Here is an 18,053-nt window from a genome sequence, read left to right as displayed (position 1 = left end):
TTAAAGTGTGGAGGAGGGGCATTGGAGCAGCTCGAGTCAGATGGTCTCAATCTTCTCGGGGAAGAAGGAAGCTGGGTCATCTGCTTTGAGGGAGGCGAGGGCTTGAGGAAGCACAGACGGCTTTGGAGCCTGAATGGCTGCTTGTTGGAGATGAGCAGGGCATCTGTACTTTGACTAGGGGGTTGGGAAGGTGACCTATTTGCGTTCCCTTTTAACATCATGATTCTGTCATCCTGGGTTGGAAAGAAGCTAGATAATGATTATTTTATGTCGACTTTCAGCTGGTCTGGGGGAAATTAATCAGACTTGTCATAAGCTTGTTTCTAGAACCAGTTGGAGGTTTTAAGTGAGAAAATGATGGATTATGGCCCTCTCCCGAAACCAAGTAACAATTTATACCTCTCTTATAACACTGTATTTTGCTGTCTTCTTGTCAAGGGCAACATGGTGAATTGTGTTAGGCCTGGAATCAGGAAGACTCATCTGACCCCAGACCCTTCCTAGCTGTGTGACCCTGGGCAAGTCACTTCACCCTGTTTGCTTCATCTGTCAAATGAACTGGAGAAGGAAATGACAAACCCCTCCAGTGTCTTTGCCAAGAAAACCCAAAATGGGGTCACAAATAGTCAGAAACGACTGAACCACAACAGCAGCAACAGTTGTAGACAGTGGTGGAATAAATTAAAATTCCATTCTACTAAAATGCTCCTGTGCCAAGGCTTTGGGACTTTCTGCAAAGTGAATCCTTTTGCATCCAAGGCTCTATGTAAGGCATATGGTCTGCACTTTGGGGTGGGGGGGGGATCCAGGAAGGGATTTCCCTGAAATATGTGATATAAAATGACTACCTCTTTAAATGTTTCTTTTGATCGAAGAATGTTTTTCCCATACTTGATGGTATTCTATAGCTGTATAGTTATGTGTCCCATGCAAACAATTAGTGGGCTCCTGCGTCAGGATCTAGATTAATAGAATAGAAGCCATATTAATTTGTCTCCTATGTCTCCCATTCATATTGCCCTTTTGGGAATAGAACTGTCATATGTATACTTCTGGAGAAGTGCTAGAACTGGGTTAATGGGAAACAGTATGGAATTTAACAGTTCACCAAGAATTTATTAATCACCTACTATGTTCTAGTTACTAGGGATCGGACAAAAAACCAGAATAATCCCTGCCATCAAGGTGCTAACATTCTACTGAGAAAAAAAGCAATGGATGCACAGATAATATTTTATCTGTGGAATGCTTTTATACTCTTCGTTTTGCTTATATGCTATTTTCCTTTTGGGTATAATCATGCTTTCTAAATTTCAAGATGTTTTCTCATTAACTCTTTTATCCTTCTCCTACCCTAACTTGTAGATGGAGTCAAGGTTGGTGCAGGTCAAGAGTTTTTAATCCACTAATATCCATAGTGCTGATTGAAAGTTTTTTGGTTTGGAATGGGGGCTGGGGAGGCAGCTGAGAAATTCTCCTGAAAAACTTAAGCAAACCAATACTAAGAATTTTATCTTCCTTACTCCAGGCCTAGTGCTCTATCCAATGAATCTCTGGCTCTAAATTTAGTCTATACAGGGAAGAGGAGGAAAAGCAGTGAATTTGAGTGTTTTAAATAAACTATATAAATGTGCATGTAGAGTGTGGTCATTAGAAATACTGCCTTAGTTTCTCAGTAAATTATTCTGAGTTGAGGACTTAGAGGGCCACATGTGGCCTCGAGGCTGAGGACATACATATTTCTAAAAATCTGTTCTCTTTAAAATGTCTTATACCTTTGTTCTTTAAGGTAGCATAGTGTAATGGAGAAATCTATGGATTCAGAGTCCTGAAGATGTGAGTATAAATCCTGCCTTTAATACATACTGGCTGTTTGACCCTGGGCAAATCTTAATGCCCCTAGGTAGTTCTCCAAGACTCTTAGTTGCAGAGAAGGTGCAAGTCTGCATTTATGGAGAGAATTTCATCATTTGGGAGTTCCCTCTACCAGTGAAATTAGAGACCAGGTTCCATAGCATCTCACCCCAAATCTCCTTTCTATCTGTAAGAGTGGAAGATTGCATTCCTCTCCAGGCTGTACGCTGGGCTTTCTTATACCATGCCTCAGCTCTCTGACCTAAAACCTCCTTCTAGACCTGGAATTCACACATTGGAAGTCAGTCAATCTGTCTGTCTATCTATCTGATCTCCTCCCATGAAAATGTAAGCTACTTGAGGGCAAAGGAAGGAAGAGAGAGAGATTTAATATTTCCTTTGTGCCAGTCCCCACGCTTTGTGCCAGTCCTGCACTAGGAGCACAAATATAATAGTGAGACAGTTCCCTGCCCTCAGGGATCTTGCATTCTAATATAGTGACACATTTAGGGGAATACTGGTCAGGGAAGGGAATTTGGGTGTGGGGAGTCCTAGGGATGAGACGTTGATCCGTAGGGTAGCTGATTAACATGACTTTTCCAGAAGCAGTGGTAGTAGGAAGTAAAATTGGTATGAGAGAGGGGCAGCATGTGGCAGAACCAACGGCAAAATGGACCACATGAAGAGATAGATGAGATGTGAGGCATTGTCTGGACTGGAACAGCCTAGATAGAGTGGGCTGAAGGACCTCCTTATCAAGTTTATCAATCAGCTCAACCTGAAGGCTCACTTTGCCAACACAGGAGACTAGAGGGACTCTTTCTCCATTCTTCCAACAGCAAAGCCTCTCCAAGGCTGTGCTTTACTTTCTTCGAGCACTGAATCTGGAGTTAGACAACCTGAGTTCAAGTCTTGCCATTTGTAACTTAGATGAGGCATTTAACTGGCCCCTCTGTAAAATGAGTCTTAGACTAGATGGCCTCTGAGGTCCCTTTGAACTCAGCCTATGATACCATAAAATATAGCTAGAGGTCAAGACTTGGCGTTAGCAGAGAAGAATGTTTTTACTTTTCAGAATCTCAGATCATGTTATACGTTGTCATTGCCGTGCTACTTATTCTGATATCCTGCCTTTTAGCATTTTCTCAAGGAGTTCAATCAGTCATGTAATTGCTAATCCCTCCCTCTATCATTCATTAATCCTCAATCCTCACTAGGAGGCAACCAGAATCTGCAAGGGTCTGTCTCTGTCTTCCCAGGGGGAAGAGTGAAAGCTGTCTAAGATCCCTCTGACTGGTTTATGAGCCCCCAGCGTAGCTGAGCTTGGAACAGGACTCAAGGGCCTTGATTTGTACTTAACATTAAAAGGACCAGAATTTTTGAAGGACCAAGCTATGCCAAATTGACACAGTGCATTTTTTATCTATAAGGCAAAGAAATTAGAAATAGAAAGATGAAAATTTTTATTTCAATGTAAAATTACAATATCTGCTTGCAGTTATTAGTATTAAAAGTGTCTTTGAAAGGGAAAAGGACCCACACATACAAAAATATTTATAGCAGCTCTTTTTGTGGGGGCAAAGAATTAGAAATTGAGAATGGCTGCAATTGCCAAATGGTTGAACAAGTTGTGGTGTATGAATGTGATGGAATACTATTGTTCCATAAGAAATGGTGAGCAGATGGATTTCAGAAAAACCTGGAAAGACTTGCATGAACTGATGCTGAGTGAGCAGAACCAGGAGAACATTGTACACAGTGACAGCAACATTGTGCAATGACTGACTTTGTTACGCTCAGATCTTCTGAGCAATGCAATGATCTAAGACAATTCCAAAAGACTCTTAATGGAAAATGCTGTCCATATCCAGAGAAAGAACTATGGAGTCTGAATGCAGATCGAAGCATACTATTTTCTCTTTTTTTTTCTTTCTTGTGGTTTTCCCCTTTGGTTCTGATTCTTCTTTTACAACATGACTAACGTGGAAATATGTTTAATATGATTATACATGTATGGGCTATATCAGATTACATGCCTTCTTAGGGAGGGGGGAAATTTAGAACTCAAAATCTTATAAAAGTGAATGTTGAAAACTAAAAGTAAATAAATACTTTTTTAAAATGCCTTTGCACTGACAGGAGAAATTGTAGTGTTTTTTTAAAACAATTGTGTCATTTGATATACTTGGTCCTTCTAGTAAGCGACTAGCTTATAAATACAGATTTTTTTTCTTCTCCATGCTGAAAGTCTCTTTGAACAGTAGAATTTATGGCTGACAGATGTGTGACTCCATCCATTCCAGCATCCTGGGAAATCATTTACATCTTGATAAACTATTGAGCAGTATACAATGGGCCTTCCTTTCCCAGAGGAAAGCTGTACATTCATTGGATTAATCTGGTTTATGGATGAGAGTGACAGATAGATTTTATATAAAGCTGTCTTTCTGTATCCACAAGGGGGCTACATTTTCCTATTTTATAAATGTCTCTAATATTAATCCTTTAAAATTTATATGGAGAGTAGAAACTTCTGATTACTTGTAAGGAGTGTTGCTCATTAATAAAATCAGCCTTTGAGCCTATAAATATAGCCTAGAAGAAGGACCATAGCATAACCATAAGCACATAACTATGTGCTTGTTTAAATTGGGAAAATAGACTTGTACATGTTTGATACTTTTCCCATGAGTAAATATAGTAACATCCCAATGTAGCTGTAAAAGTAGAAGGGGAGCTTTAAATGCTTTTATTTGCTTTAAATGATGCTCTTAGATCTTAACAGTGCAGAGTACCTACCAATGAAAACCTTATGAATGGAACCTTATGAAATGAGGTTTGAAACAAAACCTTAGCTCCCTTGAAATATTTTAGTAAGGTGTTCTTAAATACTTAAACAGCATCTGTCAATCAATATGCATTTTGTTAAGCACCTACTACATGCCAAGTACTGTGCTAAGCACCAGGGATACAGAGAATGATAAAACATTTATTTTCTGCTCTCGAGGAGTTCACAGTCTAATAGGGGAGACAATGTGAGAGCATCTATATACAAAAAAGAAATATTCAAACCTCAATCCCTTTCTTCTAAGCAATTTTGATAATTTTAAAGGCACTTGAAAATTAGAATGATATTTTTAATTTTTCATGTGTTTGCTCCTTGCACAATTACTTCTTAGTTTCAGACATCTTATGTAGTATTTTTTTCTTTTCATCTTTCTGCCTCCCTGAAGTTTCTGTAACGTGGACATTAGATGTAAAAAACAGGTACCAACATCAAGATATTCTGATATAATTTGAGCTTCTTTAATACTGCAAAAGATCTGTCTCATTGATATGAGTTCTCTGTCTATCTACTCAGCTCATAAATCCTCTGTGGCTTACCAAGTGGCTCATTGAATTACTGGAATCTTTTTAAAAAAAAAAAAGGAAGGAAGGAAGGAAATCACCTGGTGATTGCATTTCTGATAATAAGCTTCTCCACACTTAGCTAGTCTGTTCCTAGGATGACAAATACATATTCCATCCCTGGGTCCATAGTTAAGGCCTTTCCAGGTAGGTAGGACCAGCCAGTCCATGTGCAATATTGGCAGAACCTTTGAGGTCACCTCAGACTATAGTGAGGCATCAGAGGACTTCAGTGGAGGATAAATTAAGCTTTGTAAATTAAATGAGTTAAGTGTTTTTGAAGGAATTAGAATGAAAATTAGGCATCAGAGAAGGGCTGCAGTGGATGATACATTGAGCTACTGAAGTCCGGTAAGTGTTTCTGGAGAGATAAGAATGAAAAATAGTGGTTTATGATTCTTTGGTTCAGGTGCTCAGGCTTCCTTTCATGTCAGGGAAATGGTTATATGCCAGGGCAAGAAGATTAAAGAAGACAGTATCATAGTAGAGGGCCTGCAGTGAAAAACATACTCCATTTAGTTTTCATACGTGTAGCCTTGGAAAAAATGAGTTTCTGTGGGTCATTGGAGTAGAGTTGGGAGGACATGGTATTAATAGTTTCTGGAATCCATGCAAGTGCCCGTACAAGTGAGGATAAGATGTTTGAATTGGATTCGAAAGACTTCTTCTGGATGAAAGGAGGGGGTGAGGAGACTTGGGATTTTGTTAGGTAGAATGCTGTATTTTTTTTTCTTTTTCAAGCAGCCGTCTTTAACTGGGTTGATTAAAATTAAAAATTAAACCACATCCCCAGTGACTTGGAGACTCTTTAAGAGATACAGAAGCAAGAATCAGCTTCAAAATCAGGAAGATGTGACTTCCAGATTTGCCTTAGTCATACTATTTGTATGACTGATGAGTCATTTAACCGCTTAGTGCCTCGGGCAACTCTTCCAGGCAAATTACAAAAAAAATTTTTTTGTAGAGGAGGAGTCATGGAGCATTGGTAGAGGAGTTTCTGCTCCTAATGTTTCCTGTAACAAAGAGCTCATAAGTCTGGTCTCCTTCCTCCACTCTTAACCCCCTTCCCCACCCCCCACCCCCCACCTCCCATAAAAAAGAAGCACTCTACTATGTATTTATTCCGTGTGAATGATAGGTGAGAAGCCTTGTATTCCACAGCCTAACAATTAGAAAGATTACCAACAATTTGCCTGGAACTGACAATAATCTAAATGCTCCTTATGTAATTTAGGTGATTAGACTATGGCTTTTGAGGATGTGTCTTTGAGAATCTTGTAGTACATTGTAGTGAAGTTAGAAAATGCCCTTCTTTTGTCACTGGCATGGATTCCAGGGCCATGAGAAGCATGTGGGTAGATCCTGTCCTTGCTGAACTTGCCTAAGACAGCCTGGAAGCTGATGATTCCTTCTTCTCCTTCCTTACGTGTCTGTTTCTGAAACTTATTTCTGTTTATTTTATTTTTTCTTCTGGCCTTATATTCGGGGAGAAAAAAACTTTAAAAAAATAAATGCTGTTAACCACTGCAAAAAAAAAAAACCCTTATCCTTTGAGGACAAATGTGATTTCTGGAAACTGTCAAAAATCATTCAATTGTAATCCTGGTGAAGAAGGGAGGAGATGTTGAATAGTGCCATATTTTGTAAAGGAAAAAAAAGAGGTGTGAGACGAAGTTATAAGACTGATATTGTGAAGCTTATAAACTGGCCCAGAAGGCAGTTCTAAGAGATGCCTTAAAAATGTTTGGGGCGATGGGAATATCCGTTTAAAAGAAAAGCATTAATTTGGCTATTTGTATAACTATGATCTGCAAGGCAGCGTGCTTGAGCTCTAAGAACAAGGAGGAAGCAGTGAAGCCAGTTCCCTTAATGAGGCTGTCTGTCAGCCTTTCCCACTCTGGTAGGCAACAGATAAAATCGGGGAGAGCCCAGGCCGAGCAGTCTGTGTTGGTAAGACTGTGAACAAGAGAGGGGGATGAGACTTTCTGGTGATAGAGCAATTCTGTCCAGTCTGTTCCCTAGGTGGCTTTCCCTCCGTGAATGTTTGTGTTCTCCTTTGCTCCGCCTGCCTTTGAGGGAAATCTTGTGCAATCTGAAAGCAGTCTGAGTCTCTAAGCACAGAATCCAGCAAAGGGCTGAAGTCTGCCGTGTTCTCTCTGGCAAGCCTGTTCTACAGATTGTGGGACTCTATGGGACCTTGACACTAGAAAATATGTTTGTGAAACACACACACACACACACACACACACACACACACACACACACACACTCATGATCATTACTTTATAGTCAGACTCAGTACAGAATCTTAGAGTTGTGGAAGGGGCCTAATGGGCCATCTATGTTTTATTTATTTAGAAACACATACACGCACTTGTATATATGTAGGTATTTGTACACATAAGTAGGTATAATATAATTATATATGATAGATAATCATATAATTATATTAACATGCCATATATGATATATTAAACATATAACATGCCATGATATATTTTATATATTTAAATACATAATTTATTTGTTTGCATGCTGTCTGCTTTATTGGGCTGTGAGCTTCCTTAGAGCAGAAACTGTTTTTTGCATTTTTTTGCATCTCTGGTACATAGCACACATAGTTGGACCCTAATAAATGCTGGTTGATTGGTTGACATTAAAATAAGGGGGTTGTACTAGATGACATCTGAGATTCTTTCCAGCTCTAAATCTCTAATCCAGTGGTTAGATTTAGACTCAGAAGACCTCAAATCTCACTTCTGCTACTTATCTCTTTGATCTCAGGTAAGTCACACAAGTTGGGCAGCTAGGTAGTGCCATGGATAGAGCACCAGTCCTGGAGTGAGGAAGATTCATCTTCCTGAGTTCAAATCCGACCTCACATACTTACTAGCAGGGTGACCCTGGGCAAGGCACCTAACCTTGTGTGCCTGGAGAAGGAAATGGCAAACCACTCCAGCGTCTTTGCCAAGAAAAACCTCAAATGGGGTCACAAAGAGTTGGACACGACTGAACATCATTCCCCTTCATCCTCTCTATGCTCTGGCCTACTTGGTACTCTCCACACTTGACATTTTATCTTTTTCCTTAAGAGCCTTTGTGCAGGCTGCCCCCTCCCCTGCCCCCACATACCTGGAATATTCTTCCTCTTCACCTCCACCTGTTAGAATCCCAGATTGTCTGATCTCCGCATTGCCCAAAACATTTTTAAGCCATCTCTTTTACAACTGCTTATTTATAAACTTCACAAAATCACTCATCACTTTATCTCACACCTTTTTTTTTCAGTCCATGCGCCGTCACCTACAAGCACCCTTCCTTGATTTCCCTTCTAGTGCTCTCTACCTCTCCAGAAATGTCTTTGTATGTGCAGTTTGAATGTTAAGACATTTATAAATAGGACCATTTATGATATGATATGTGGCATTAATGTCACAGAGCTAGTCCAAATCCCTAGTTTTACAGGTGAGGAAATAAGTCCAGAAAGGAGGGGTAGGATTTGAACCTGGATCTTCTAAGAGTGCCATGTTCTTTCCAGTGCATCACATGCTTCCTCTCCATGTATCCTGTGATCTAAAGTAAATATAGGTAAAAAAGTAGAAATTCAGAATGTTGGACACCATGTTGAAATAATTCAGGCTCATAAACTGAGAGCTAGAAAGAGTACTGAGAGATAATTTGGACCAACTTGTCCATTTCACAGAGAAAGTAACTGAGTTCAAACAGCACATGTAGATTTTGAAATGTTTGAAATTGGGAAACAGAAAAATATTTTTTCCCGGACACCGGAGATAGGACTTTTAACCTTAACTAACCTGTGTTCTGCCACACATGTGTGATTTTGGGAAAGTAGTTAATTTGTTTGGATCTCATTTTTCTCTTTTGTAACATCATAGGGTAGGACTAGAATTTCTAAGGATTCTTCTGGCTCTGCATCAATCAATCACCCTGTGTAGTCTGACTTCAAGGTAAGAGGAGTTTATATGAATGCTCATTTATCCAGAGACTGAGGATGATGCAAAGGCCTTGTATAGTGATGCTGGGCCAGTCAGCCACCTCTCTGAACCTGTTTTCTGTACAAAGAGGAAGCTGAACCTGGCAACCTCCAAGATCCTGATCCTTCCAACTCTACCAAGTCCTGTGATCTTAAGAGGACGTGTAGAAACATGTGTGTCAGTCAGCAGTGTATTGTTCTCAAGAAAGCATAGAAACAGATGAATATTTTTTTCCTAAGGTTACGTGCTGTCTTTTTCTTTCCTTTCTTTTCCTTTTCCTTTTTTGGGAGGCAATTGGGTTTAAATGACTTGGCCAGGGTCACACAGCTAGTAAGTCTCTGAGGCCGGATTTGAACTCTGGTCCTCTGGACTTCAGGTTGGTGCTCTATCCACTGGGCCACCTAGCTGCCCCTATCCTGTAATTTTTTAACGCATAATTTTCATTAGGAATAAATACATAGGAATGAATATATAGTCGATAAATATTAGGAATAAATGTGGCAGCCTGGATAGTAAGGGGAAGGGGAGGGAGCAAAGACTTTTTTTTTTAATTTTTAATTTTTTTTTTCCTTGAAGGCAGGGAGTATCTTTCCTTTTGCATTTGTATCTTATAAACAACAAGTGTAACTCATTCATAGGTGTATGAAAATCATGGCAGGCCTCCAGCAGGTACCCTAGTAGCTCCACAAGGCCCAAGAGGTTTTCAGGGTAAGAGCATATCACCAATATTCTTCTCCAAATTTTCCCAAATTGGATCCAGCAATTAAATACATGGCGTTCTTCTAACCACAAAGTGGATAGGCTGGGGGGTGGGGGGAGCACTCACATAATATACAGAGCAAACAGTGGACATGGGTAGTGGGTGGGTGGGACTTGAATGATACAAGCTGTACCAGGGTATAGACCCACTCCACAGTGGAGAAACATCGGCCACCACTATGGTCATGCTGCCTACAAGAGGATTGGTAAGGTACTCAATAAATGTACATCATTTTGAATTACCTCAGAAGCCCAGAGGTAATTGGATATCTGGGTAGGGAAGATGGTCACAGAACAGAAAGCACAGGGCTCAGGAGAGTGACTATTTTTTTGAGTCCCCGGGGAACAAATATTTATTAAGCTCTTCCTTGGTGCCAGGCGCTGCGCTCCGTGCTTTACATATATTATCTCATTTGATGGTCATAGCAACCTTAGGAGGTAGATGCTGATATTCTTCTCATTTGACGTTTGCAGAAACTGAGGCCGACAGAAGTTAAGTGATTTGCGCAGGGTCACACAGTTAGTAAAGTGTCTGAGATCTTTAAACTCAGATCTTCCTGATTCTACGCCCAGCAGTATATCCATTGTACCACCTGGCTGCCAAAGGACCTCATATGCCATGAGATACCAGTTAAAGGAATTGGGGATGTTTAGTGTGGAGAAGACTCAAGAAAGATATGTTACCCATCTTGAAGTATATGAAGGGATGGCATGTGGAGGAGGGACTAGACATTTCATTTGGCCAGAGGACAGAGCCAGGAATAATGGTTGGAAGTTGCAGAAGCAAATTTAGTCTTGATGTCAGGAAAAACTTCCTGACAGAGCAACATAAAGTGGAAATGGGTGCCTGGAGAAATGGTAGACTCTCCCTCCTTGTAAGTCTTCAAGCAGAGGCTGGCCTTGTCGGGCATATCACAGTGGAGATTCCACTAGTTTATGGGTTAGATTAGATGGCCGAGAAGGCCCCTGCCAACTCATAGATGATGATTCTGTGATGCAGTGTCATTCGCTCAAGTTTATACACTTTCAGTTGAAACTCTGTGCTGTATATAAAATGTCAGATAAAATACGTGATGTGTTGCTGTGTTTGTTAAACGTGTGTTTTGCATGGTAGAAAGTCTCATGGTTCAAAATAATGTTATTTTGCCATGAAATTTTAAAGTCATTGATCTGGGGGTGGGGAGGGATACAGTTTGCCATTTTAGAAATATATTGACGGTTTGATTCAATCCATACAAGATACGTGGTTGCTTTTATTTTTAAGGTCTGGGTGAATTCTGTTACTGAAATAACCCAAAAAGATCTCTGCGCAGAAGACATTGATTCATCACCAGGGGAACTGTTCTACTCCGTCACCCTTCCCAGCAATGGTCACTTGGCTCTGAAATCTTTTCCAAATAGAAGCATCCTGAATTTCACCCAAGCTCACATCAATGAGGGCCACCTAGTGTTTGTACACACCGGTATGTAATTAAAGGGGAAAACAATAATACTTTAAAAAGTACTACTTTAATTTTAAAATGCATTTTTATTGGATGCTTACCTAGCACTTAAGAATTGTTTTCATCTTAGACTAAAGACTACAGGCCACCTAAATCCTTTCTAGGATCTGTGCTAAGAACCATGCAATAATTTTTAGTAATGTTACAGATAGTGGTTTTTTTGGGGGGTGGGGTGGGGGAGGATATAGTTATTTGCAAAACTTGCATTCAAATTTTTACCAACTTTGTTATTTACCTTCCCTCCCCTGTTTTAATTTAAATACTTTTATGACCAGCAGAAGGTGGAAAAGAAAGCCTTTTAAGCCAAAACGATTATTTCCCTACCCTAAGGATGATTTGGACCCAGTGGTCTGTAGACAAAGTCCAACTTGACTTTAGGCAAGCATTTTAAATTAGTGTGTGCATTGAAGTAGTATATTCCCTGCATGAAATGAGTGATGGGATGGGAGGTGGAAGCAGGGGAGGGGAGGAAGACTTAGCAGAATGTGAAGGATTTTGAGTCCGACTGGTATGCTTTTATTACCTTATTTGAAAATGCAAATTCCTAGTCTATTATATCCCGGATTCAAATATGTATAAAACAACTTCTAAAGCCCAATACAAGGGGTGTATTATCTGTCTTTGGGGATTATCTGTGCTACTGCTCCCTTTTATTAACAAAGATATCTAGAATCAACTATCTACTCATCCAGTCCATTCTATTAATGATTTGCTCATGTAATACTTGAGCAAAACTCACTTTACCTTTAAAGAACTTAAACTATTTTTTCTTTTGTGAAATGAGAGAAGATGGGGACAATTTTCTCAATTGTCTTTATTAACCATGAGTTGCACTGACATGACTGTAACCCAGAGTTTAAAACATGATGCGTAATGCATAGCGGATATAGGTTACAGTATTTATGGCTTCCAAGATGTCAGCATCCTGGTGTGAGGAGCATTGGGTCTTGGTAGCATTAATGCTGTCCCAGGATTATGCTAAATGTACATAAGATGTTAAATCCTTAAAAATTTCTCCTGAATAAGCATCTTAATACAGCTTCCCAATTAAAAACCTTCAGAGAGCTGACTAATATTTCAAGACGTCAATATTCAGTTTAGCTTTTAGCCAGGATATAAGATCATTTCCCATTTTTTATAACAGTTGGAAATAAAGGTAGTAAGAGATTGAGGAAGGTAAAACATGAACTCCAGCCCACTTTGAATGCTATTAGCAACCCTCATGTTCACTCTGAAAATGTAATGGATTGGCTCTTAACCACAAATGTCTCTGTTGCTTAGAACAGCTGGCCAACCCACTGGTGCATCAGTCCATTATCTGCCACCCAACAAAAGAGTTTTTCTTCATTTGCCTCCTTACCATTTTATATCTGCAAAGTGCTTTGCCATTAATCTAATTCAGTATTCCACATAGCCTCCCAAGTAGGTTGATGAAATCAAGACTTGGGAGGCTAAGTGATTTACTTAGGGATCACAGAGAAAGCTTGCATCTGGATGGGGTTGTGTGCCCCCTTAGTTTCCCATCTGTTCCCTTACCACAGGACCACACAGCTTTCATATCTCCTCCTTTACCTTAATTTTTGTTCTAATTAGCCCAGGCATCATGTTGTGTCTGGTATCATATTCCAGCATCTGTCTTGATGGAATTCTTTTTTTTTTTTGACTAGTCTCCATTTTGTTTTTGTATTCATAAAATGCCCCGAATATAAAATGATAAGGAGGAGTCACTTTAATTTCAAGCTTCATTATATACAACCTTCTGAGCTGCATTGTACATTGTAAATACAACATTTGACTCTTGTTTCTTGCTGTCGGGTAGATGAAACACAGGCTTCTCACTTTTATTAGAGAACTTTTGAGTTTACGTGGGATTTTTTAATAGTCTATAACCTTTTTATATGGCAAGAGAACTAACTTGGCTTGATTGGATAATGAGAAGTTGAGAGGCCTGTTAGACTAGTGAGTCACCTTTAGGAAATAATTTTAATAAGCAAATACATGCTCACCATGGAGCTGCAGTGCCTGGTGGTGCCTTCTCTAGGTCTTTGCCACACAGTGACCCAGAGCAAGTGAGGAAAAGCAAGTAAGCATATGAGACAAAAAAAACATATGGTGTTTCCAAGCATGCTGTTAAATGAGCATTTCTTAGAGGATGAAAATAATGTAAATATTTACATTTGTAAATTTTCTCTTTGACTTGAACTTTGAGAACAAGGCTGTTAAAGCTCTCCTGGAGGAAGTCATCAATCTGGGCTCTCATTCTCTGATTCAGTTTTGCTCAGATGTTAATTTATAGCTTTGGAAGGATCACTGATCCCCTCATAGAAGTAAGGCAGATTATCCATCGCCTTTGGTATGTGTGTTTAGTAGGAACAGTTGAATTGAGACCAATAAATAATTAGAACTGCTGGCAATCTTTAAAAATTTCCCATATGATCCTTCCCCCTCCCCCCTTCCCCTTGCTGTATTTCTTGCTTTCAGTAGTTATTACTAATTATTTGTACCAACATTTTCTATCCCACAAGTGCCACTGCTTGGCCTTGTGTTTGTAGTTCAAATAATGTAAGTTCCTGGAAAACTCACTGGCTTTGGATTCACAGGGATTCCTTCCTCAACTGTGTGACCTCCCTGGGCTTCATTTCCTCATCTTTAAAATAATAAAAGAGTTAGACTAGAGGATCTCTGAGGTGCCCTCCAGCTTGCCTAAGATTCTATGAATCTGTTTTAAAAACCTTAGTCAGTGCTAATGACTTTACTACGAAAGGTTTACATATTCACTGCTTGACCTACTAAGTTACCATAATATGTAAAAATACGTGTACATGTATGTAGATTTACATACACACATGTGTAGATTTACATACCTATATCCGTATATATACTTTTTAAACCTTCAGTTATGACTTTTTAAAAAGTGTCTTTAAAAAAATCCTACAATATTTAGCTTTGTGTACTCCCCTCCTCACTCTTCCTCCTTTAACAGACAAGAGTATGATTTGCAGGAGTTTGTTTTTGTTGATTAACTGAAGTGACAAGGATGTCATCTTCCCTTTTACAGGAGCAATGTCTGGTGGCTTTAGCTTTCAGGTTACCGATGGCTTGAACTTTGCACCCCGACAGATTTTTAGCATCACCGCTCAAGCGCTGGTCCTCAGTCTGGAAACAAACAAAGGACTGGGAGTCTTTCCAGGTAAGACATTAAGTAAAGGGGATTTTCAGGGCTAAGTTTGTGTGTTCCATTTGATTAGAATGCTTCATTTACATAGTTAGCATGGGCTATATTTTGTCATGGGGAGATATGGTGAATTGTGCACATATTTTCCTGTGTCTCTGTTTTGAACATAAAGCCAATATTTTTTTTTTCTTTGCAGGAATTTAGCTGAAACAAGTCTTATCACCCCTTTTCCTAACCTTTCCTTCGTATCTCTATCCTCCGCCCCCCCCATATCATTTCAGCATACATTTAAGCATGCAAAAGGCACTTAATTTGATGTCAGAGGACCTGGGTTCAAATGCTGGCTCTACCACTTACTTGCTTTGTGTTCTTGGGTGAGATTCTTAACCTCCTGGGGCCTCGGTGTTCTTGTCTGTAAAATAGCAGGTTTTGGGGTCCTTTACAGGTCTTGATCTATGATCCCATGATCTTTTTAAATGCCCACTGCATACAGTATTGCACCTGGTGCTGGGATAGATACAAAGATCAGTAAGATGTGATCTCTGTCCTCAAAAAGCTTAGAATATACCAGAGATCAAATAGATTAATTAACCTCTAATAGAGATTAGAAGGCTTTGTGGAGGAGGGAGAGTTTGAACTGAGCCTAGAATGGTAAAATGTAAGCAGGAACAAATTACTTGAGAAGGGTGGATAGGGAATTCTGGCTTTAGGGGATGGTGATTAGGAAACACAAAGAGGTGGGAAGGTTGAAGAAATGTTGAGGTAGTCCAGTTTAGCTGGAACATCATGTACGTACGTCATGGAGAATAGTCTTATTTAGCTGGAAGTGGGCTGCAGCTAGATTGTGCAGGGTCTTGAATGCCAAACTAACCCTTCACAGCTCGGCCCCTTCTTATGCTTCCAGTCTTCACACATCTTACTTCTCTCCATGTAACTCTGTGGTTGGTCTGGTGACACTGGCCTTCCCGCTGTTTCTTACACAGGCCACTCTAGGTCCAGACTCAGCCATTTCATTGGCCGTTTCCCGGAATGCTCTTCCTCCACAACTCTGTCTCTTTGTTTCCTCCACGTCTCAGCTGGATTCCCAACATCTGCAAGGTTCCCAGTCCTTCTTACTGATGCCTTCCTTTTAAGGTTATTTCCAATATCTCCTCTATGTTTCTTGTTTGTTTGTTGTTGTTTGCACATTTTCTCCCCCCGTTAGACTGTGAGCTTTTTGAGGACAGGGACCTATTTTTTTGCCCTTCTTTCTATCCCCCAATACTTAGCATAGTGCCTGACACAAAGCAGAGCTTAATAAGTGTTTATTGATTTGACCAAAGAGTTTGTACATTATTCAGTCAGTCCCTAATGTAGAGAGCTATTAAAAGTTTGATTAGGATAACAGTATGATCTGAGCTGTGCATTAGAAAAATTAATTTGTCAGTTGTTATGTCAGATGGATTAGAACTAATAGACTGGAGGAGGGGACACAGCTTCAGAGACTATTTTAATAGTCAAGGTAAAGGGTAAGGAGGTAGGATCCTAACTGTGAACTAAGGCAGTGGCAGTGGGGATGAATAGGGAGGGAATGGATAGGAGGAATGTGCTGAGATAGAATCAACAAGCCTTGGTTACTAATTAAAATGGGTGGGGATGGGAGGTGAAGAAGAAGGAATCAAAGAGGATTCCAGGGTTATTAGCCTGGGTGAGCAACGGAGGGAATTGTGGTGCCATCTACAGAAACAATGTGTCAGAAGAAAAGCTGGTTTTATTTTAAAAAATAAGAATGACTCATCTTTTAGGCCATTAGGGTACCAGAGTGCTGAAGTATCTCTGCATGGATGACCTGAAAGTGACGAACTTAGAAAATTTGGCTGTTAAAAAAAAATAGCGTTCTGAAAGATTCTGAAAGTCTGAAAGCTTTTGAAATAACTTAGTCGTAAGATCATAGTTCTGAAGGTAGAAGGGACCTCGAAGGTCACCTGGTCCAACCCCGGCATTTTGTTTGAAGAGACTGGGGCCCAGGAGGATCAAAAGACTTTGCACAAATTTACATAGTTAATTAATGGTTTAAGCAGTATTTGAACCCAGGTCCTCTGATTCAAGAGTGAGCACTTTCTACCATGCTGCTTCCCTTAGAGTCCAGTCTACAATTTTCCAGATGGAGAAATAAAGTCCCAAAAAGATTATGTTTTGGGGGGGTGGGGTGGGGGGAGAGATGGGGAGAAAATTTGGAACTCAAAATTTTGTGGAAGCAAATGTTGAAAACTAAAAATAAACAAATACATTTTTAAAATTAAATTAAAAAAATTTTTAAATAGAATTTTAAAAATTTAAATTAAAAAATAAAATTTTAAAAATTTAAAAAGAAACAAAATTTAAATTAAGAAATAAAATTTAAAAAGAAGATTATATTTTTTGCCAAAGGTCACAGATAGGGAAAGACCTGTTCACATTAGTTTAGATGTCTTCGTTGTGTTCTGGCCACATTTTTGGATTCTGTTTCATTCATTAAGACAGTAGTACATTTAAAGAGAAAGGTACAAGGCCATTATAATTACAGTCAAGCCCTTTGGATTTCTATTACTCACTCATAAAAATAGACACAAAAAAAGAAAAAAAATGACCAGAATTTCTTCCCTCACCACTGATTATCCTGAAGTCCTCAGGTATTTCATAGTTTCTGCATACAGCCTAACATACCTAGCATGCCCTGTATCTGAATGCCCTTTCTTTCTCTAACCTGGTAAGAGTCCTTCCTCTTGAAATCCTGTTTTTCCTCCAGAGTCGTCCCTGCCCGCATGGGGAAGAAATTATTCTAACCCTCCTTTAATTTAAATGAGAAACTCACATCAAATTATAAAGACAACACCAACATCCATTCAAACTTTTGTACATTACCTTATACTTTTGCATATAAGTAGAACTTTTAAGTTTTTGAGTCTTTTTTTAAAAAAACACTTTAACAACAACAATGCTTCTCCTAAACTGAGAGTCAGTTCAGACACTAGGTGGGGTGGAATAGTAATCTTTTGCACCCTAGCACTTACAGCAATCATTTATGGGCCCTGATCCTCATGGTCTATGGTCATTTCCCCATATTAGTATTTAAAGCCACAGCTGATGGCTAGAGGTTACCTTCCCAGAAGAGGGATCTCTCAGTGGCTGTTCACATTGGGGTATGGGAGCAGAGTAATGGCTCAGGGAATGCTGTGTTCCACCTCAGCTGACCCAGATGGTGGTGGTGTTTTGTTTTTTTTTTCCTTTGGGGCATAAGGGAGAATGCTTTTTTGGTGAGTATAGATTGAAACTTGAGTTTTATAGGAAAAAAATAATCAGTCTGTTTGATTGGCTTGTACAAGGCAAGACAAAGTAGCT

At 39.5% G+C, this 18,053-nt stretch overlaps 1 protein-coding gene across 1 annotated transcript in view; it reads left to right on the top strand.

The window, feature by feature from the left end:
- Positions 1-18,053, top strand: part of LOC118839268 (chondroitin sulfate proteoglycan 4-like) — a 76,369-nt gene that overhangs the window by 18,859 nt on the left and 39,457 nt on the right. Inside the window, exons 5-6 of the mRNA XM_036746720.1 lie at positions 11,281-11,479; positions 14,577-14,708. Of these exons, the coding sequence (XP_036602615.1) occupies positions 11,281-11,479; positions 14,577-14,708 (331 nt within the window). The remainder of the gene's footprint in view (positions 1-11,280; positions 11,480-14,576; positions 14,709-18,053) is intronic.

Source organism: Trichosurus vulpecula, chromosome 1, assembly GCF_011100635.1.
Source record: "Trichosurus vulpecula isolate mTriVul1 chromosome 1, mTriVul1.pri, whole genome shotgun sequence".
In the NCBI taxonomy this organism is placed as follows: domain Eukaryota; kingdom Metazoa; phylum Chordata; class Mammalia; order Diprotodontia; family Phalangeridae; genus Trichosurus; species Trichosurus vulpecula.
Note: the sequence above shows the minus strand (reverse complement) of the source record. Positions and strands in the feature narration are given on the sequence as shown.